This window comes from Castor canadensis, chromosome 7 (assembly GCF_047511655.1).
Source record: "Castor canadensis chromosome 7, mCasCan1.hap1v2, whole genome shotgun sequence".
Lineage (NCBI taxonomy): Eukaryota > Metazoa > Chordata > Mammalia > Rodentia > Castoridae > Castor > Castor canadensis.
The window spans coordinates 114,556,116-114,580,453 of NC_133392.1; the positions used below are offsets into that span (position 1 = coordinate 114,556,116).

A 24,338-nucleotide genomic window follows, 5' to 3' on the forward strand; every position below is an offset into this window, starting at 1 on the left:
AGGGTCAAGTAGGTTGTGTGCAAAATGAACCAGAAAACCTGGGAAGTAGTTGACTATGTTCCAGCCATAAAAAATGGCTTCTCTCTTTTCTCAAAGTTTGTTGTAGATACTATAAATGTGAGTCCTCTTCCCATCCAAGCATTAAACAAATATTATGTGAAGGCACTTTTATAACTCTCTTGTTCCTTTTTGATTTTGGAAGCTCCAAGATACTTACCCTCTTCCTTTTTATCTGTCACCTAGTGTGCAAACCATAAGATACAATATGAGTCATTGTGGATGGGGCAGTACTTTTACCAGAGCAACCCAGGACACGAATCTTCTCTCCATCAGTCTCCTACACAGAGTTGTATACAAAAGTCTCATCAATCTGTTGAGTTTTTGCTTTATTTTCCTTTTTGCTACTGTAAATTGAATCAAGTGTCTTGCACATGCTAGGAGAACATGTCCATACATCCTTACATCCATAGCCTTTTATAAACATCTCATTTTGAGACATGGTCTTGCTAATTTGCCAAGGCTGTCCCAGAATTTGCAATCCTCCTGTCCTAGCCTCCCAAGTATCTGGGATCACCAAGCTCTGCTATGCTGTTGTGTTTTTAACAGAAATTAAGGCAGCCTAAGAATGCTTCCCTTCCTTGTATCTGTTCCACTTTCCAGGTGACTTCACAAATCCTCTTTGGGCTGGTGGAGGTATAGCCCCTTCTTAGCAAGTGTGAGGCCCTGAATTGAAACTGCAGTACTGTAAAGTAAAAACATTCTCCACAAAAGATAGAATCTATTTACAGTTGTGTTCACTCTGAACTGAGCAATTGATGTGTTTTTGACTAAAAGAATGTGAGGAAATGGCTTTTCTGAGGTTACAGTCCAAGAGAATTTCTGTGCTTTGGCTCACTCTTTTCTCAAGATTTGCACTTGACCTACCCAAGATCCCTATAGAGGATCTTTTTCAGAAATCAGTTGTTATTGTATGATGCTGTGGTAACACAAAGGGATAATTCTAGTTGTTGCTCACTAGAGGATTAAAAAGGAAAACTGGGAAAGGATATGTCCACTAGGTTTAAAACGGCCATGCACGCGCACAGGCTGTGTATATGCCCAGGAAAAGTCCTGAGGAAGTACTCACCTCTCCCCCATGGTTGACCCTGAGGTTCTATGTAAGCAGGAAATCATGAGTCATGAGAAAGCTGCTGTAGGGTTGAAGGTAAAACTCAAGTACCTGGCTGAGTGACTTATCAGTTCAAGGCAGGTAAGGAAAACTGTCCAAAATCAGTCAAACACTGTGCTAGTAGAACAGAGAATCCAGTGGCTTCACATGAACAAGAATGGAGTGCTACACAAATAGTCCAAGTAAGTTTCTGAACTGGAAGCAATAAAAATACATCAGTAGCAAGAACAGGCTCTAGAGAGTGTGTGTGGTGTGTATGATTTCAACATAACATTTAAAATATCAAGTTACCAACAAAAATTATTAGCCATGCAATGAAACAGGAAAAGGTCACCCATACATTAGACTAAGAGAAAGCAGTTGCTATAACCTGTCCCAGCAGAAGCCCAGGCATCGGATTTACGGGACAGAACCTAAAATAAGTATGTTCAAAGAACCTAAAGAAACCATGTCTGAAGAATTGAAGGTAGGGATAAGAATGATTTCTCACTGAATGGAAAGCCATAACAAGGTGATAGAAACTATTTTGAAAAGAAAACAATTAGAAATTCTAGAGTTGAAAAATATAATAACTGAAATTTCAAATTTACTAGAGGGGCCTAGCAGTATATTTGAGCTGGCAGATGGAGACTCAGTAAATTTGAAGTGAAGTCAGTAAAATTATCAATTCTACCAAATAAATGAAAAGAGAATGAAGAAACCATTGCTGAGCTTTAGAATTATGACTCAAACTCTGGCTGCTTTTTATCAAGATTTGGTGTATTTGTTAGGTGTACCTAAAATGGAAGATTCTTCAAGAACTCCAGTCCTTTAGGGGTAAAATATTATGTATCAGGTAAATATAAGCAGTGACCACAGGAGGAAGAGATCACAAGGTCTCTGTGGGAAAACACTGTAATTAAACTTTCCAATTCACAGGTGACCACAGCAAAAGGACCAGGACCAAGACATTCCTGTAACAAAAATTAACTAATCATCTATTTTATTGGCTACACTCTGGGCTAGGAGCTTTGACGTAATGCCTTGGAATCTTTAAAACACTTCCAATTAGAGGAACTTGGTTAGATTGTTTCAGACCCATGGATTCACTTATCCACCATGTACTTCATATTTAACCTTTGTTTTCTCAACTCAAGATGGTGCTAACAAGATCACCTCCTGCAAAACTGTGAAAGCGAAGTTACTCACGTAAAGAGCTGAGTGTGCTGCAGGGCATACAGTAAAAGTTCCAGAAAAGCTCCAGTCGTGAAGCAGGAAGGCTGCAGTCTGCAGGTGAGAGGGGACCGGAAATCAGGAACTCAAATGTCTGAGGCACTTTCTGAGATGCTTGAGCATCTAAACCCAAGGTCCCAACTCTGTGGGAGAAACAAGGACTTTTAAACTGATAGCCTCTTTTAGCCTGACCTTTTCCCTGCAAATCCAGCTTTGGGCATCTTTTCTGTAGCAGCCGGTGACCAAAAGCTACAGAGCTACACTAGGAAGGAGACTCCTGGGAGAAGAGGCAGGCAGAGGGTCAAAGAGTGGCCCAGGAGTGGATGGAAGAAGCACTGTGACAGCTTGGGGAAATATGCCCAGGAGGGGTTGCGGAGAGGCGGGGAGGGCTGTGGGGAAGGGGCTCTGTGAAGAGTGGTGACAGCGAGAAGCTTCTGGGAGGGGCCTTGCAGAGAGGTCCCCGCCTAGGGGCCAGGAGTTGCAGCAAACAGGATGACAGACTACCATGGCAGGGCGGAGAAGGCCGGGGTGGGGCGGGGCCAGAGGAGGAGCGCTGAGAGGCAGTGACGGACGCGGCGAGGAGGCGGGGCCTGGGGGAGGGAAAGGGGCGTGGCGAGGGCGTGGTGTGGTTGGCTTCGGGACCAGGGAGGGGCGGGGCGGAGGGGCGAGGCGTGGACTTGGAGAGGGCGGGGCGGAGGGAGGAGCAAAGCTAAGCGCACTAGGTGCTGACCCACAGGGATGGTCCCCTGTTCAGACCACAGAAGAGCCAGCGGTCTTCAGAGCCATGTTGGCGGCGGTGGGCTCCCTGGTGGCCGCCTTCTGGGCGACGCTCCATCTCCGGACGCTCCTGCTGGCTGCTGTCGTCTTTCTGTTCGTTGTTGACTTCCTCAAAAGCCGGCGCCCCAGAAAGTACCCGCCAGGGCCCTGCCGCCTGCCATTCATTGGCAACTTGGTTCAAGTGGACTTTGGGCAGACGCACCTACAGCTTCAGAAGGTAGGAGAAAGCAAAGGTGTCTGCAGTGTTAACCTGGGCAGGAGGATGGGTGGCTCTAAGGCTGATACTGGCAACTGCCAAACCCACTCTGAATTGTTTTGAAACTTACCTGTCAACTGGCACCATTCTACCTGCCCCTTCTAGTCCTGGAAATAAATTCAATGTCTACTATTAGTTTATTGGGTATGTTATGTTCCTTAGCTCACTTAATTGTATGTTATCTTCTTAAGTGTTGTTGACACATTTATCTTAGTTGAAACATCTTATCTTCGTTTTATACTATTATCCTTTAAAATGCTTACTTTCCTTCTGGGCTACTCCATCATCTATGTAAAATGATGGCAATGCCACCTAAATCCTTATAATTTCTCAGCTGGTTAAGGCCGACTCCAGCCACACTGAGCCCCCTAGCCTTCTGACTCCTGCCCCTGCAGTGCACTCACACTAAGTAATGATTTAAAATCTCAGACTTCTTAAATTTTCTCAGTGCACTCACTGTCTACAAGTGGAACTCACATTCCTTGCCTCAGCCGCTGTCCACCTCTATAAACTTCTCCCTCTAGAGCTTCCTAACTCCCAGGACTCTGCTTCTTGGAAGTGCTCTCAAATATCCAAACGTTCTCAAGAATCTTCAGCTGGCTTCCTTGCCACTAAACATTGCCATTAGTGGAGACCACACTGTGTCAGGTGATTGTGAAGATTTAATAGTGAATGATCTACAGGAGCACCACTTAAAGCTGGTACCAACCATAGTAGTTCCCTTCTCTCTGCAAGATTCCTGAGGTGTTTTGAACATCTGTTTGTGCACTTGAGTTCAGGTGGACAACCTTCTATACTCTAGAACAAAAGCACCCACTGGTCATATTAGAAAATTCATCACAGAATTTTTAATCTAAAGCCCTAAACCTGCGTTCTTGATTTAAAAAATGGTATGATCAATTTCCAAATACTTGGGAATTTTCCTGTTATCTTTATGTTAATGATTCCCAGTATTTCCAATGTGAGTTCCTTTTCTTCCTTACTTTCTCCTCCTCTTCCATTTCCTCTTCCTCCTTCTCTCTTTTCTTCTTTTTCTTTTTCCTGAAGTACTGTAGCTTGAACTCAGGGCCTACACCTTGAGACACTCAACCAGCCCTTTTTCTTGAAGGGTTTATTCCAGCAGGGTCTCGTGGAACTGTTGGCCCAGGCTGGTTTCAAACCAGAGTCCTCCTGATCTCTGTCTCCTGAGTAGCTAGGATTACAGGTGTGAGCCACCAGAGCCAGGCTCTTCTCTCTTTTTTGTTTGTTTTCCAGACAAGCTCTTACTATGAAGCCCAGGCTTCCAGCATGATTTCATTATGGCTAGTGAACATACTCAATATGATTTCAATTCTTTTAAATATATCAAGGTCGATTTGATGACACAAGATATAGTATATCTTGATAAATGAACCATGCTCTTTAAAAAATATGTATTCTACTCTCTTCTGGAGGATTTTCTACAGATATCAACTCAATCTCATTGGGTAATAGCATTGTTTATTTCTTCTATATACTTGCTCACTTCTTACCTACTGATTCTGTCAACTACTGACAAATATATGTTCCAACAGCCAACTCCAGTGTGAGTTTGTTCATTCTCTCCATTCAGTTCTAGTAGCTTTTCCTTCACATGTTTGGAAACTCTGTTTTGTACATAATGCATATTTAAGACTGACACTTATTTTTAATGAATTGACCCTTTTACCATGTAATGTCCCTTTTTATAGCTAGTAATTTTCTTTGCCCCAACCTGATGTTATGGGATATAATATAGCCATGCTAGCTCTCTTTTGATTAGTATTTGAGTTATATATTTTAATTCTTTTACTCTATTCAGCTTACATCATCAGATTTAAAATGAATGCTTCTAGAGATCATATACTTGGGTCATTTTTTAAATTACTTCCCTTTCTGTCCTTTGGAAAATGTAGGCAATTTCTACTAAATGTATTTATTGAGTTTATAATTTTATTGTTTTCAGGCTTTTGCTCAGTTTTCATTTCTGTTTCCCTTTACCCATCTTTTGTGGGATACCTTGACATCTTTTAAATAATTCTTATTTTATTTGTCTGTGGTATTTTGGAGTGTATCTCTGTATTGTTATTCAAGTGGTTGGAATAAAGATTACAATATGCTTATGTAGCTTATTGGAATTTGCTAATGCCAACATTTTCCACTTCAAGTGATATATACACAAATTACCAAACATTCAAGGCTCTTTACTCTCCTTCCTAATAATATAATTATCTTAAATGTTGTTTCTGCATACACCAAGAACAACATTAGACAGCACTATAATTTTGCTTTTAAATACAAATGCAATTTTGAAAATTCAGGAGGAGAGAAATAGCCTATTGTATTGATGCATTTATTTACCCTTTTCATTGCTTTTTCTGCTTTCCTGGTATTCCAGGTTTATAATTTCCCTTCTAATCAGAGCCAGACATGTAGAGGAATTCTAGCAAAAACAAACAATTCTCTTAGCTTTCTTTCATCTGAGGATATCTAATTTTACCTTCATTCTGAGCATATATTCACTGATGTAGGATTCCATATTACCAGTTCTTGCACCAAACCATTTTAAATGTGTGCTTCTGGTCTTTGTGGTTTCTGGTGAGAAGTCTGCTGTGATGTGTCTTGTTAGTGCCCAAGGGTAATGAGGTTTTCTCTCTGCCTGCTTTCCACAAATTTTTATTATTTATTTATTAGTTTTCATAGAATTTATTGTAAATAGGTTATGTTGTTTGGATTCTTTAGTCTGAATGCATTTTGGCAGATGGCTGAATTTCAGCTATTCTCTCATCAAGTATTTTTTTCAATCTCACATTCTTTTCCTTTCCTTCTAGATGGTTGGACTCAGGTGGGACAACTGTGAGCTCTCTTGGTGTTGAGTCACCATGACCTGAGTCTCAGGCTTTGTGGTTTTCAATACATTGTCTCTGTGTTGTTCAGATCATGTATTTTCCTCTGTTCTCACTTCACTTTAACAGATACTTCTAACATTACTGTTATGTTTTTGAGCAGCTCTATGGGGTTTTTAAGTTTAGCTTTTGTAGTTGTCTGCCCTAACATTTCCTTTTGGCTCACCTCTGTCTTTTAATTTTTTTCCTCATATTTCCTATTTTATTTGTTTTAAGGGTTTTTGTAATTTTTCATTGGAACATTTTTCAAACAGCTGTTTTAAAATATGTCATGACCTATAATTCCAAATTCTGTGTGATTTAGTCTAATAGAAATTCCCCTGGTGCTTGGTTAATAAGAGACATGAAACTGCAACCCTTAAGGGTAAGATAGCCACATATTTACTTCAGGGGAGATAGAAGCCAGAGATCTGCCTGCATCTGCTGCATGGGGAAGGGCACCTTATTTTTCCCGTAGAACAAGAGTGGAATCAGAATTCTGCCATTAGACTACTTCACGGAATCTCTTTACAGCTGTCTCTTTAAAGAGAAGAAAGTCCCAATTCAACCCACAGATTCAGTGCAAGAGGGACACACAAGAAAGGTGAAAGACAAGATTGCATCCATGACAATTGCTGCAATGCCTTTTAGAGCCACAGCTTTTTCATGTTGTTCATGTACAGAACATAGAAGTTAGGAAAGCTAAAATTTTTTTGTTTTGTTTTGTTTTCCTTTGAGCTGTAGTTTTCCTGGCTTTTGTCTAAAGAAAGTAACCTTTTGTTGATGTTAAATATCTGTTAAGTGTGATCATTGTTTAGTAGTATTAAGAGAGAAAACTTTGATCTTGTCTGCATTAAGATGTTTGATCAGTGTTTTTGTTTTGCTACTAAGGTAGATGTGACCACAGAATTTCAATGATTTGCCTAATGTCACAAAAGTGTCTAGTGATTAAACTGAGGCTAAGATCTTAAGCCTACCCAGTGAATTTTCACCACATTGTCTATTTCTATTTTATAAAGCTTCTCATTTTTATAATTTTGGGTATAAAACCAGTTAATTGTTTTAATTGTTACAATTCAATTTAAGTTCTTGCATTTGGGAAACATCTGGATTTTTATGTTCATTTTCACTTAATCTTTATGATAGGTAAACATGTTAGTTTCCATTTTGTGACATTTCTATTTTACCAGTGAGGACACTGGGTGAGAACAAACAGTAATGTGATTTTCCCAGGTCATTCCGCTTAAGCAAGGGCTTAAATCCAAGATTATTTGAATTGTACATTTATTCCTTGGGTATGCCAACTGGCCTTTCATAAGGAAGTATAGGATAATTCACTCTTCATGACATAGTTAGAAGATGTATATTCATAGACTTATTTATTCAAGATAACTATTAGGTGTTCACCATTCCAACAACAATACAAGACGGTGTATGATGAAATGTTTAGTATATATCTGGTATCCAAGTGGTACATAAGGAGATGGGATTATTGTGGATGTAAATACTGGGGAATGTTGGAATAGAATGGGCTGAACTCTAAAGGGATGTTTGCAAGATGCTAAAGTGGAGGGAAACTTTTAAATGGAGGAAAACTACATGCTCTTACACAGGGAAAGGACAGTGAAGATACTGGCATGTTTATGTGGCATGTGGGGAACTTTAGCTCCCCTCTCATTTTCTAAGCTTCCTCTTCCATAGCTATAAATCTTATTATAAGAGAATTTATTTAAAGAGAGAAACTCTTACTGGACTAAAGTGAGAAAATGGCACATAAGTGAGATATTGGTTGGCATGCACATCAAGCAGCCTGTAACAAAGGGACCCCAAATTTAAATGGTATAAACAAGATCAAAATTTACTTCCCTGTCACAAAGAGTTCAATTCTGGCAGCAGTCTAGGATAAGGTGGCCACTTTGGACCACAAACTCATTGCCAAACTCTTTCTTTTTTGTTACTTTGATCTTCTATCTTGTATGAATTCTGGCTCATGGGAAGTGGGAAAGGGGAGGCAGTGAGCAAGCAGAAGCAGCTTTCATTAAGGATGTGATCCAGAAGTTGTACACTCCGACCTCCAAATGATCACACCTATGAGACTGGGAACTGGGATTATTGATTAGGAAGTCACGTGGCCAACTAACACTTACGTGGGTCCATTACCCAAAATAGAAGGAAATCATATTCATTCTTTCACTGAACGATGAGACCTGCAGAGTGTGTTGGAAAGAGCCCAAACTTTATGCCCACTATCTGTGTGCTAAATCTCTATGACTTTTTTCTAAAAACAGAATAATCCATAGGATTATTATGAATACAAAATGAATATCAAGTAATTGCCAGGATGCCTAACTCATAGTTGATTGTTTTTACTCGGCCCCTTTTTAAAAAGCTTGTTCCACAAATTCCAGAAAAGCCAGTTGCTTGCACATCAGGCAGGATTTATCTGACCTGGTTGTAGATAATCTGCATCAGCCCACTCTTTACTCTGTTCTTCTATTCCTTTGCGTCTTCTATTACAAGAACCCCATTGCAAAAATACACTCCTTTAGTATCAATAATAAAGATAATTTGGTGATTGGTTCTGTTATTATGGCTATTTATGACCTCAAACCTAAAGATGCAATAGTCCCCATTTCATACATTTAGAAATTAAGATACAATGATCAATCAGAAAGTAGGAAGCAAAATCAGGATTCAAACAGGGGCCTTGCCAGGCCCCTGGTCCTATTACATGCTCCCTATCCTTCACTCACTAAATAATTTATAAGATCTGATTTTTTCATCTGTTTGTTCCATTAAATTATAAATTTCTTGAGGCTAAGGACCTATTGAACTGGACCGCAACTATCAAAAACCTTAACTCCATCCAGTTTGAGTAACTCTTTTGTTACCAAACACCCCATTTTTCAACCTTTCTGTCTTTATATGATGATCCCACAATCTAAACTGTACTTGCCGTCATGCTACATGTCCTTTTGCTGGCACCCTGATCTTCATTTAAGATCTGGCTCAAACTCCATTTCTCCTTATATGTGTCCTCCCTTTTCTTCAGTGGAACTTTGTTTCTTCTTCTAATTGTTTCACCTCCCTTTCTACCAGCACTATATCATATGTCATTACCCATTTCTCTGCATAAATGTGTTCACATGTATGAGATTTACGGGAGAAGAGATCCATGACATCCACTTGATTTTCAAAGGATTCCATAACTCATAAAATGATAAGAGCCACTGTTATGAAGCTTTATTCTTATTTCCTTTCTATTGGATAAAATGCTCTTAGGTATAAATACCTGCACAATGAGACATTTTTTAATAAATTTAGCAAGAAAGGCAAACCATTGTGCCTTGCTGTCATCAACACACACACTCATGCATACACGCATACACATACAAACACATACTCATCAGTAAATTCATAGGACTTTGTCATATATCATTCAAGATTTGAACGTAATGAAAATAAAATTATATTTGTAACCTTTCATTACAATTTTATGTATCAGCATCTAGTGTCTACATATTAACAAGAACAAAGAGCACCCCATACAAAAATTTTAAAAGATATAAACAGGTAATTTTTTAAATGCAACAAAATTTTTGAAGGAAATATATTAAGCCTAAGATAAATATAGAAAAAGTATGCATTTCTTGTGTCCATTAGGCAGTGCACACACACACACACACACACACACACACACACACACACACACACACATTGTTCTGGTTACAGAGAATTCTGAGTAATAGATCACTCAACCACTGCTCCTGGAAGGCTTACTTGGTGCAGTCTTTTCCTCTTTTTATGTCTTTGTTGGTTAAGAACTTAGATTATGTGAAATCTCAAGTTTCCCTTGCTTGGTCTTCATGATGTTACATTTGGAGTTTCATTCATACAATTAATTTTCCTATCTCTTACTGCCTTTGTTTGCTTTTCTTGCTCCCATTTCAGTCCTTTCTGTTTTCTTTTTCTGTTATCCTTTATGATTTCAAAACTGTATTGGCTTCTTGAACCATCTTATTTTTACCTCTTTTGTTTCATTACCCATTGTTTTAAGTCTTTAAAATGACTTTTCAATATAGTACATTGAAAAGTGAGCTCTGTGTTATGAAATCTTTTCAGACACCATCTGGGTCATTTAATACCCATGAAGCAAGTGACAATAAAACCTAGCACATTTCAGAATTGTTAAGTAGAGTTGCAGGATATTGTTTTACCTATCCATGTTTGCCTAGTTGACGACACTATAAAAATTTTTGATTCAGTTCTGTTGAAATAGAAATATAAATTAGTAAAAAAGTGGCAAAAATAGAAGACTGAAGTTCATTTAAGTAAACACATTGACATTGGTGTGCTGAATCTGCCCCAAGTACAAGTTAAGACTCTAGTTATATACATTGCTAGTTGGGAGTCATTTAACTTAATCTGAGATTTTCATCTGTTCCCCAACATCTTTATAGAATATTCCAAGTTAGCCGAGAAATCTTTCTTGTAAGGTCTAAAACGTTAGTCTGGGCATTCATGAAGATGAGTTAAAAATTTGCTTCATTACTGTGGATCCATTACTACGATTAGTTAGAAGAAAAGACATGTAGTTCTGGGGTCTTCCCTTTCTAACAAGACAAGATATTCTGTTCTAGAGGTGAATGAAGTTAACAGGGACTCTGCATCAAAAAAAAAAAAAAACCACCACCACCAGCAACAAAGGAAAGATAGAGTTTAGGCTCTGTCTTTAATGTGAGTGGGGAGTAGTGGAGACATACTAAATCCATTTCATCAGCTCTAGTGGGCCCTCATAAGTCTAGGACACTATGAGTGACATTGGTTGTGTGAGTGCATGGGAAAGGAGGTAAAGAGGAGAACCACAGACCCCTGGAGGAATTAAGCCTTTCTGTTGATTCTATGACTACAGCTGGAGATGACCCAGATGAACAGTAGATTGAGATACAGTCTACTCAGAGTTGTCTCTTGAACAGACAGGTTGGAAGGAATTTGATTACAGACCATATGCTGTCATTTGATCCACATCTGTACAAATTTGCACATTTGTGCATTTTCATATACATGCTCTTCTATTATTGTTTCCTCTTCTCTCTCCACTTCTCTCACCCTCCCACTCATTCCAATGTCTGCTCTTTCACTCCCATGGATCTGTGAGGTCACAGAGTCATCTAATATTCTTATCTTGTTTTCCTGTCTTACAAAATGCCAAACAAATTCCTGATCCCAGGCAATAGTTTTGCCACTTGGCTACTTTACTGCCATGGAGTGGTTATGAGATTAATGATATAAAACATGAAAGATGCCTAACAGCAAACCCTGTGAATGTAGCTGTCCATGACCTGGAGTGTTATCTTCCTGCACATCAGTGTGTGCCCTTGTCTTTGTTGTCACCATGGTGTGTGTCAATATACATTTGCACACAGAGTTCATTCATTTGTCAGAGATATACTGACTGACTGTGTGCCTGGAACCAGAAAATAAAATACCTTTCATGTTCTTTCTCTCATTCTTCCTCACAAAATATTTCTGAGGAGAAATAGTTTTCTCTTCCCATAGCTGAGGAGCTGAGGCTTCAAAAGTAAAACAACTTCCCCAAGAGACATGGCTAGTCAACCATAGAAGCATATGCTCATATAATCCCAGAGCTATGGAGATTTACACACACACACACACACACACACACACACACACCACTGTGGCCACTCTTCACTGCACTACTGCACTTTGCATATTAACAGGTGTTCAGGAGGTTGCATCTTCCTCTGGCTAAACAGACATTTTTGTTCCTCAGACTTTTTACATAAAAATGTAAAAAGTCCAGGCTTCTAACATGTACAAGGCCCTGGGTTTGATCTCCATCACTGTAAACTAGCAAACAAGTTCAGGCTTGCTACATCAGACTTGCACAATCACTCCTCAACTTCTTCAGATAGTCCAATTTGTACTGTCTCCAGTATCCCATTGGATGGCTCAGGTTAGAGACCTTGCTTATTTTGTGTACTTATAGCCTTATGCCTCATTCTATGGACATATGGTTGATGTTTATTCCATTCATATAGGTTGAATATATGAATAAATGATTTGTAAGGAAACTTCCAGTAGTGAAGTGAATTGAACTTAATTTTAGTGGAGAAGATGAGATAAAAGTTCAGAAACACTACCATGAGAATAAAGTAAAACCCTCAACAAACACATGAACACAGACTCCCCTAATTATGAGTGCCTTTAGCTATACATATACCTGCTATCCCTGAACGCACAGACGTGGGCACACTCAACTTTGTCTATTTTACTATTTTTCAGTTTGTGAAGAAATATGGGAACATTTTTAGCCTGGAGTTTGCTTACATACATTCAGTACTTATAACAGGACTGCCTTTAATCAAAGAAGTCTTCACTAACACGGAACAAAACTTTCTGGACCGACCTATCTCACATATGAGACAACATACCTTTAATAAGAATGGTAAGTTTTTGCCACTAAAAAGTGTTCTTGAAATTCTTATGGTCTGATAAACTGCTTCTCTGTACCTTTAATTTACCAGTCCTCCCAGAAACCAGCCCTATTATGAAATGCCTTCCACTAAAGGAAATTGGATGCCCAAATTTCCTGATTAAGACCATCCCTCAGAGGATTTAGCAGGGTCAACCCCATAGAGCTTTGGAAGAAGTCGTATGTACTTCATAAATCCACTCTAGATGCTTCCATAAGGAAGTAACCACACTGCCCAGTTGTAGCTAGGAGGACACAATGTGTTCTTCTTTTTCTGGTTACAAATCTCTTCACTTAGGAAAATGGATATGGGTCTGCTTCCTTCTGCTACTGCCTTTTCTTCCCCTCTAGTTCCTTATTCTCTATCACTAATGCCTTCTCACACTGGGTACTCTAGCCTTTCAGTCAACATATAGCAGATTGGTATGAATACTCAAAATTATCATTAAATACATTTACACATTTAAAAGCTGAAATTAGAGCCTGAAGTCTATTGACTTAGATGGACCCCAGTTCCTCTTGGAAATAATTGATCAATTAATTTTATATCCATTCATTGTATTATTTGCTATGTGAAGCAGAGCATTAGGCATGAGTGATATAGCAGACAAAATCCATGATGTTATGGAATACATGCTCTATGCTGGAAAAAAGAACGGATCAGTTACCTATAATAAATAAAACCCTATATTGTTATAAAAATAAGTGTACAAAGTACTTTTCAGAAGCATGTAAAGTTGTTTTAGAATTCAAGAAAGTTATTGAAAGTGAATTACAATTTAAGAAAGTGAAGAAATAATCAATCAAATAGAATAGAATAGAATAGAGTGTCCCTGAAAAGAGGACAATGACTTTGAGTAACTGAAATGGGTCCAGTGTTATAAATACAAAATTTAAAGATGATAATTAAATGCAGATGAAATGATGAACTTAGCCAGGGAAAGCATGTGCAAGTTCTTGCCAAACATATTGGTTTTTACCCTAATGAGAATAGATGCTCATAAATGGTTTTAAGTGAAAAAGGAAATCATATGCTGTATATGCTTAAGATTCATTTTTGAAGCCATGTAGAGAATAGCATAAAAACAAATGAGAAATTTTGCTTTATTGTTGGTTACTGTGGGTGTAGCTCAGACTAGGGAGGTGGCAGAAATGAGAAAAGGTTAGACCAGGATAGATAGCTACATTGAGTAGACAGAGTGATTTACAGCTATGGTCATGACTCCCACAAGGAAACATGATGGAGAGAGGAGCACTGAGATGAGTACAAGGTATTCAGTTGGGTTTGGCCTTTTTTTGGCTTCTATAGATAAAATCATGAAGTCAGCTATGGCTGTGCAGAGGGTTGCCTGCATTTACATTGGCAAAGTCAAGCAACATATACATACATACATAAACACACACATGAGTCTGGAGCACAGAGACAGAACTAGATGGTGACTATCAAGAGATACTATTTAAAATTGGAGGAATTAATGAGTTTTTCCAGAAATGGAGAATGAGAAGAAAGGAGAGGAGGTTTTATAACTGAAGAATTCCACTATTTCAAGATTTAAAAAAAAAAAAAGAACCACCAGAAAAATGAGTGGTTGATACAGAAAATTAGGAAGAAAATATGGAAGTGTGGTACTGGAGTTCCACTGGAAAGGATTGTTTCAAGAAAGAAATAATCTAGCTGCTGAAAGACAACTTGAGGCAAAGTTGAGTGGGTTCCCTGGACTTCACAACAAAGATGGCAATTTCATTGGGATGGTGGAAGCCAAGGCCGATATTAAAAGGTGTTGAGAAGTCTGCAAGTGAAGAAATGAAGCAAGGCATAAACAAAACGGCAGGGGCATGAAACAAGAGCTAGAGCACTTCAATGTGAATCTAAGGTCCTGGGTTGAATTGCTAATAATACAAAAAAGTGAAGAAATGCTTCATTTAAAGCTTAAAAGAAATGACGGTCTGTTGAGAACACCAGGCTGTTCTTCTCTTTTCCTTTGATGCTCTTTCTGTATGGAATATGTACCCTCTTTCCTTCTTGAATCATTCTTCATCTTTTAAGGCTATCCATGGATAAGACCTTCTGTAAAGCCTTTCTTTGCCTTCTAAAGCATACAGATCATGGCTTACTCAAGAGTGCTTTTTGGTATTCAGCTTAACATAAATAGTGCTTTATACTCATGTGACTACTAATCAAATCATAAGCTTTGAAATCAGGACAACTTGCATTCGAACACCTGATTAGTAACTTAGTACTTGTATGTCCTTGCACAGTTTACTTTATTCTTTCCCTGCTTCTCAGTTTTCACATCACTAAAACTGAGTCAGAGTGTGGTACTCAACCTGTAGAGTTTGTGTGAGTACTGAATTACATAATACATTAAAATGCATAGTAAAAGAACCTGATAGTACAAGCTGCTGCAGTGTCAGACAGTATGTTCATTGCTTTAATACTGTTTCTTTGAATAGTTTTCATATACCTTTATGTCTCTTCTTCTTTCCATGTGGTACACATTTCTGTATCATTTGCAAAATATTTATGTAAAGAATCATACCTTAATCTTGACTTTCATTTCCCAGGCTTGCTCATGTCCAATGGTCAGATATGGAAGGAGCAAAGAAAGTTCACCTTGACAACACTAAGGAACTTTGGTTTAGGAAAGAAGAGCTTAGAACAGCGCATTCAGGAGGAGGCTCAGCACCTTGTTGAGGCCATACAAGAAGAGAATGGTGAGCATTTTTGTGGAACTGGTCCAAGATGTTGTGACCCATTCATTCATTAATCAGATGCTTTTAAGTGCCTAATAAGTGAACATCCCTCTGCTAGGCAATGAGTATAGAACAGTGAACATCTAGCCATGACCCTGCTCTAGGAGTGCTAAAATTAAGCACAAAAGGAAAGAAATTAATCACAATACTAATTTAACCCTGCTGATCATTTTGACTTGCCTGACATTGACTTGTGTCCTTTCTGTTTGTTAGAAACTGTTTAGGTTAATGTAGCCAAGTTTATCTACAAGGTGTGTCTTGTGTCATATTGAGTAGACTATCTAAAGAATCTAGAAATAATCCAATGATCTGGAAGGATCCATCTCTCCCTTCTTCCACTTCCAGGTCAGCCTTTTGATCCACACTTCAAGATAAACAATGCAGTTTCCAATATCATTTGTTCTATCACCTTTGGGGAGCTCTTTGAGTATGAGGATGATCAGTTTCAGGAGCTGCTGAGGTTACTGGATGAGATCTTATGTTTGGAAGCATCAGTGATGAGTCAGGTAAGCAGTTTGACTTCCCATATCTTGGATAAGGAGATAAGTTTCTCCCATTTGCTTTTTAAAACTTTTTTTAAACTAAAATATCCTACATTGAGTTTCATACAAAGTTATATGAAATCCTTTAACTGACTCTGTATTTTTCAATAATATGAAACAGTCACTATATAAAAAAGCATTCTGAGCATTCATGCAAAGTTCAAAATTGCCCATGATATAGTGTGCATGTAGGCTTAGCTTTTAAAGAGAACAACCAATATTGCCATTGCCTCTGAGCCTCTTCTTTCTAATTCATCCCAACATATCTGTCCTCCTACTCCCTTAGAGGCATATTCTGAGCCTTTCCTGGAGCTTTATGGACCCCAGCAGAGCAATTGATAAATCCAGTAAGCTTGACTTCTAGCAAATAGAAAAAGGCATAAAGAATAAGAAATAGAGAACTCTAGGGTAAGATGGCAAAAAAAGCAGCTTCCTTCATGTGACTCTGTGAATGAAAAAGTCAGGGTATTGAAGGACAGACTTTATTCCAGGGAGAGAAAGAAGAAGAGCATCAGGAATCACAAAAGAGGCAACAGTACAGCTGAAAATTCAGGAGAAAAACAAAGACAGGAAACCACCTGCAACACCAACTCAGTTCCTAGGTAGGGCTGGGGAGCCAAAGTTACAACCACAAGGTAAACTATGAGGCCCTGATGAAACACTAGCCATCCTAACCATAGGACAAAATACTGTTCTCTGAAGTCTTAACTCCAGTGAAGGGATTTGCTACAACAGTGACTTCTCCAGCATTGAAAAGGAAATCCATTTTCTCACTCCCCACATCTCAGAGAGCTATAGCCGGGTACCATCTTGATAGGTGCCCTGTTGTCTAAAACCAAACTACTCTCAGAACTAACAACAAGGAACAAACACAAGTTAGAGTCTGGGAACACCCCCTCCTTCAGTTTTTTGAGAGGTGGTAATAGGGAGAGAGATTGTGAGAGTCTCAGTCCCATTAAGAGTCTGGGCAGAGAGAAGCTCAGAATATGAAAAGTGCCATATTCTATGGCTCCTCCTCTGTGGCAAGGAGCAAGCCCCATGACCTATGCATCACTACAGAGACTGAGAAATCCAAGCTAAAGCTTGGGTTACTCAGTCTCCCAAGCTGCCTCACTGGTAGCTCAGGTCTAGTGGACTCCACTATATACCAGGGGTTTTATTTGTTTGTTTTGTTTTGTTTTTATTATTGTGCTAGGTGAGAATACATTGTGGCATTTACAAATGTCTTTACAATATATCAAATATATCATACTTGAATTCACCCCCCTCCATCATTCTACCAGGGTGTTTTGCTACTTGGAAGTATCTGAAAGCTCTGAAACCAGTAGACTGAGAAGTCTAGGCTGCAGAGTTTACATTATGAAGGGCACAGTGATTGGTGGTGCCACTCCTGTGATGAAGAGTGAGTCCAAGTGCCAGTGTATCACCAGAGATTGAGGGAGCCAAGCATGAGCTCCTGGTCAGAGTATTGTTCTGGTTCCCTGCTGATCTCATGTCCAGTGAACCATAATATTTCCCTACCTTCCTCTCTCTTCTCAGGGAGATTTTCTGCTCGGCAGATCTGAAAGCTCTGAAACTTGTAGGCAGAGCACCTGGTTTCCTTTCTTCAGTTCTCCCCCTTCAGTGTAGAAATTAGGGCTCTGTTTTCTCCCTCACACTCTGGCACACTCATGAAAAACCCCTAGCCACGGACATTTACTCCCCTTGAGATCACAAACTGTAGAGTCTGGAGTAAGAAGGAACCTGCCCAACCACAGGCTGCAGAACTCCTTGGGGCCAGCAGTGGCTGCAGATATGCAAAGAAAGGAAACTTCTAAAGTGACTACAGACCTGACACAACTGCTCCTTGACAGCTCTAGCTTTCAAACTGTATGCAGCACCATCCTGACACAATTGTTGCTATTATAGCACTTTGTTTTCTCCTCTTTGAGTAATACTGGAGATCGAGCCTTCAAGTGAAGGTTGCTTTTTATGAATTAAGCCATATAAAATTGGAAGAGATATCCACCCCAACAGATGCACAAATCACAGCCTAGAAACACAAGAAAAGTGAAATGTGAGGCAATATTTCTCCTCCAAAATCTCATAACTCCCTAATAACTGAATTCAAAGACTGAAATGGCTGAAATGCCAAAAAAAAATTCACAATGCCTAATTTGAAAAAATGATCAATGAACTCAAAAAGAATTCAAACAAACAGATGAATGAAGTAAAGGAGTCAATTCAAGACTTAGATGAAAAAAACCAGAAACAATTTTGGCATTTTATTAAAAAAGGCAACAAAAAAACCCAGAAATGATGGAAATGAAAAAACTAAATGAATCAAATTTTAAAACACAGTGAAAATCTTCACCAATAGCCTAAACTAAGCAAAAGAAAGACTATGAGGGATTGAAGACAAAGTCATGGAAATGCTACATTCAGATAGCATAAAGGAAAAAATTAAGATACATAACCACAACTTTCAAGAACTCTGGTACATGATCAAGAGATCACATTAAGAATTTGTGGGATAGGAGATGGATCTAAGAAACAAACTAAAGGCACAAAAAAGTTACTCAATGAGATCATAGCAGAAAATTTCCCAAGTCTAGGGAAAAATATGAATATTCAAATATAGGAAGCATGTAAACCCAAATTAAACATGACCAGAAAAGAAATTCTCTACATCATATTATAATTAAAATGTTAAGAAACCAAACAAAGAATCAACATTCAAAGATGTAAAATAAAATTGCCAAATCATTTACAAATGCAAACCCCAAATTACATGAGACCTCTCAGCAGAAATTCCAAAAGCTAGAAAAGCATGGAATGGTATAATTCAATCTCTAAAAGTAAATAAATATCAAACAGGATTACTATCTCCAGAAAAGTTATCATTTAATATCAGCAGAGCAATAAAGAACTTGCAAGTGTAGGAAAAATTAAAGTAATTCATGACCACACAGTCAGTATTACAGAAGATACTTAAAGGAATCCTACACACATAACAAAGAAATTTGCAAATGTGAGGAAAAAATAAATTTTAAAAGAAGAATAGATAAACAAAAGAAAGAAAGAATCAAAATGTTCAATTCAGCAAACTCCTAACAGAGACAACTTAGAAAGAAAAGAACAAACAGCAATTGAATAAACCAAGGGGGAAAAACAGTGAAGTCAGTGCACACTTTTCAATAATAATAAGTGCAAATGGTCTTAATTCTCTAATTAAAATATACAGATTGGCTTATTGGATTAAGAAACAAGACTTAACTCTTTGTTGTGTTCAAGAACTACACCTCACTAGCAAAGACACACAAAAACTGAAAGTGAAAGGATAAAAACAATCTACCAAGCAAGTAGATACCAAAAGGAAGGAGGAACAGCTATATCTGATAAAGTAGACTTCAAGGTAAAATTGTTCAGAAGAGATAAAAAAGGTCACTATATATTAATAAAGAGAATAATGCATTAAGAAGATATACACTTATATGTATCAATTATTGCCACATTCAATTTCATAAAACAATTGTTATTGTGTACAAAAAGGATAGATAAGTCCAGATACAAACATAGTAGATGACTCCAGTACCCTACTCTCATCAATAGACAAATCATTCAGACAAAAAAAAAAATCAACAAAGAAACTTGAGTTAAATTTCACCTAGAACATATAGACTTAATAGACATCCACAGAATATAGCAACCACAGCCACAGAATATGCATTTTTCTCAGAAGTCCTGGGAACTTTCTCCTAAATAGATCACACTTTAGTTCATAAAGCAACTTTTAACAAATACAAGGAAAGTAAAATAGTTCCTTGTATCAGATCATAATGGAATAAAATTAGACATCAATAGCAAGAGAAACTATGGGGACTATACAAAGGCACAGAGATTAAGATTGTCAAAACCTTTGCCAAAGTAACCAGAAAAAGGGAGAGGAGACCAAATTAATAAAACTAGAGATAAAAGGGGAGATGTTACAATAGATGTCAATGAAACTCATAGGATATAGTTTGTGAATATATATTCTGATAAATTAGAAAATCTATAAGAAAGGGATAAATTTTTAAACACATATGACCTTCTGAAATTGAAGAAGAAATGAATAACTTATACCAATCTGTAATGAACAATGAGATTACAGAAGTAATAAAGAATGTCCAGAAAAAGAAGAGCCTAGGACTGCTGGATTCACTGCTGAATTCTACCAGACCCTTAAGAAAGAACAAACATCAATGTTTCTCAAGGTTGATTAATATACATGCAAAAATTGTTAATAATACACTTGCAGATCAAATTTAACAATACATTGAAAATCTCATTCACCAGGAACAAGTTAGTTTCATTATAAGAATGCAAAGATGCTTCATAATATACATAGTACAGCACATAAATAGAATCAAGGATAAAAATCACACTTTGACAAATTTCAACACCTCTTCATGATAAAACCCATAAAAAGCTAAGAATAGAAGGAATATACCATAACATAATACAGGCAACATGCAAAAAAAAACACATATAGCCAACATTTTATTAAATGGGGAAAAAATGAAAACATTTCCTCTGAAATCAGGAATGAAATAAGAGTGTCCAGTCTTAATGAATATAGTGTTCAACTTCTTAGAGCAAAAGGCAACAGAAAGAAACAACAGGGATCCAAATAGGAAAGGAATAAGTCCAGTTATTCCTCTTCAGCCTATACTTAAAAGACTCTAAAGACTCCATGAGAACACTCTTAGATCTGATAAACACTTTCAACAAAGTATCAGGATAAAAAATTTGCATAGAAAACTCAGTAGTACATAACTATAACAAACATGCTCAGAAAACAATCAGTAAAACATTCCCATTCATGATGGTTTCAAGTAAAATAAAATACCTAGGAATCAACTTAACTAGGAAGGTGAAAGACTTCTAAAATTAAAATGATAAAACACTAATGAAAGAAATTTAGAAGGCAGTAAGAAATGGAAAGACTTCCCATGTTAATAGATTGACAGAATTAATATTGTGTTAATGGCTGTAGTACTGAAAGGAAGCAAGATATTCAATTAAATTCCCATCAAAATCCCAATGACATTCCTCACCAAAATAGAAAAAAAAATCCTGACATCCATAGGAAAGCAAAAATGACCTAGAATAACCAAAGCGATTCTGAGCAAAAAAAAAAGCAATGCTGGGGATATCAAATACTTGGCTTCAAATTATACCACAAAGCCATAGTAACAAAAGCAGCATGATATTGGCACAAATACAGACACATGGACCAATTGCAAAGAATAGAGGACCCAGAAATAAGTCAACACGGCTACAGCCAACTGATTCTCAACAAAGGAACCAAAAACTTCACATTGGAGATGGTCAGACTCTTCAGCAAATGGTACTGGAAAAACTGGATGGCCACAAGTAAAATACTAAAACTAATCTCTACTTATCAACCTCTACAAAAATCAATTCAAAATAGATCAAACACCTTATAGTAAGACCTGAAAATTAGAAACTATGAGAGGAAAAATAGAAAAACACACAAACTACAGGCATAGGCAATGTTTTTCTGAATAGGACTCTATAGCTCAGGAAATAGGAGCAAGAATTGACAAATGAGACTGCATCAGATTAAAAAGCTTCTGCACATCAAAAGAAACAGGAATTCCAAGATGGCAGCTAGAGGGAGGAAGCAGAAAGCGTGACTCCTATAGTGAAATCTTGGAGAGACACTGGAGACACACCTTGCAGGCAAGATCACCGAGAAGAGGCAAAACTTTGACCCCTCTACACCTCCAGCTGGCGCAGAGCATCTCCACTTCACATTAAATGGAGAAACGAGGAGGGCCCCCAGGCTGCCAGATGCCCACGCCCAGACAGCTTGGGAAGACACGGACAAGGTGAACTAAGCAGCACTCAGTTCTCCCACAGACAAGCCTGGGCCAGAGCAGCATAGCCCCCTGGACAGACCGACCTTCACCCGGGGAAAAAAGAGAAACTGAGTAATAAGCAATAAGAACAATATGACATGTTGCAAAGAGGGTGGGGCACACTGAGCACCGAAGGGGGGGAGGGGAATCCTTCCTGGAACTGTAAATAAACAAGCTGGGCCTGGCTGGAGTGGCTCCAGCAGGAGCAGGGGGCGCTCACCCAGCAACCAGGAGCAGGAAAGCTTGTGAGAGTGGTGGAGGGAGGAAAACCCCACAGGAGAGGGAGGAAGACCCACCTCCTACATGAGCTGTAAACAAACACGCTGACTGGCAGGAGCAGCAGTACACGCCCAGCAAGCATGAGCGGGAAAGCTTGTAAAAGCGGCAGTGGGAGGAAAACTACACAGGAGAGAGGGGAAGACCCACATCCCATGTGAGCTGTAAACAAACATGCAGGCCAGAGAATGCGGGTGCAGTGTCACCTCCCCCAGTGTGCTTGGAAAGGGGAAAGCTTGTAGCAGTGGCACACGCACTGGAGAACTCTGAGTAAACAAAGCCTGCAGGGCCAGGTGAGTGCTAAACTCACCCCAGAGATCTGCATAAATAACACCTCCAGGAACAGCAGGCTGACAGCAGTGGGCAGGCAAGCTACAGCCACAGATACCATTCTCAGAACTGTCTCCAGACTCTTTTTTTTCTCACTCCCTACCTTTGATAAGAAAACAACTGAACTACACCTGCATGTTGAAAAACTTACTGAAACTGTATTGCATTTGAACTTGGGACACTTTGTGTGTGTGTGTGTGTGTGTGTGTGTGTGTGTGTGTGTGCAGTTTTGTTTTACTTTATGCATCCCCTTTGATGAGACAACTACAGAACAATAACTGAGGCACCATCTCCCACATTGGAGGCTGAGACAGACACCCAAATTATTAAGACTGAAACTTCATTGCATTTGAACTTGGAGGGTTTTTTTTTTCTATTTTTCATTTTGGTTTATTTTATTTATATATATTTTTTCTTTCATTTACTTATTTTTTATTTTTATTATTACCTTTATTCTTTTTATTTTTTATTTTCAATCCTCTCTCTGTCTCTCTAATACCTTTTCAGCTTATGGTTGATTAGTACACTGTCTCTCCCTGTTTATATCTTTGAAACTTTTTTTGTTTGTTTCTTTGTTTTATTTTTTTTTCTACTTCATTATTTGTTCTTCCCTTTTCCTTTAACTTCTTTGCTTTCCATCCCCGTGCACCCTTCCATTCTAAATATCACTAGTGCTATAATTATAAGACAGAAAATACTTAATTGCACACAATACAGGGACAATAACAACATCAAGGGCAATGATGGGAAGACAGAAAAAACAGGGAAACCAGTTTCCCCACAGCAAAAAATTAGTACAGGCACCAGAGGGAAATGAAGAAAACAGATACTCAGATCCAGACTCCAACAGAATGAAAATAAACTATGTCAAAGAACCCAATGAAGCCCACAAGAATAATTTAAAAGAAGACATACTACAAGTACTAAATGAGAATTTTATAGAGATGATACTGGATAGTGTCAACCAAAATGTACAGGAGACACTCAAGATATTCCAAGACAACAAAAATAGAGAATTTGAGAAAGCAAAAGAAGAAATAAAGGAAACCATAGAAGCACTGTATAAACACAAAAGTGAAACAGAGAACACAATTAATAAACAGATAAATGTACTCAGGACAAAAATAGACATTAAAAAGGAAACCACCCAGGATATGGAAAACCTAGAAAAAAAGAATGAAGCAGAACTGCAAAACAAAACGGAAGGCCAATCCAGCAGAATAGAACAAACAGAAGACAGAATCTCAGAACTTGAAGATGAAATGGTAATTAAAGAAAAAACTGAAGACCTATCAATTAAAAAACTCAAGACATGTGAAAAGAAAATGCAATAACTCGCCAACTCAATCAAAAGACCAAACTTGAGAATCATGGGCATCGAAGAAGGAGAAGAGGTGCAAGCAAAGGGAATGCATAATATATTCAACAAAATAATAACAGAAAATTTCCCAAATCTAGAGAAAGATTTTCCCATACAGATGCAAGAGGCCTCCAGGACACCAAACAGACCAGATCAAAATAGAACTACCCCATGGCATATCACCATTAAAGCAACAAGTTCAGAAATTAGGGAAAGAATATTGAAGGCTGTAAGAGAGAAAAAACAAATAACATACAAAGGTAAACCCATCAAAATCACAGCAGACTTCTCAACAGAAACATTAAAAGCAAGAAGAGCGTGGGGTGAGATCTTCCAGGCACTGAATGAAAATAACTTCAACCCCAGGATACTCTACCCA

At 38.2% G+C, this 24,338-nt stretch overlaps 1 protein-coding gene across 1 annotated transcript in view; it reads left to right on the forward strand.

The window, feature by feature from the left end:
• The first annotated feature begins 3,078 nt into the window (after positions 1-3,078).
• LOC109695365 (cytochrome P450 2J2-like) overlaps positions 3,079-24,338 on the forward strand; it is a 51,805-nt gene continuing 30,545 nt past the window's right edge. The window contains 4 exon segments of the mRNA XM_074079965.1: positions 3,079-3,374; positions 12,602-12,764; positions 15,357-15,506; positions 15,891-16,051. Coding sequence (XP_073936066.1) covers positions 3,165-3,374; positions 12,602-12,764; positions 15,357-15,506; positions 15,891-16,051 — 684 coding nt within the window. The 5' untranslated portion in view covers positions 3,079-3,164.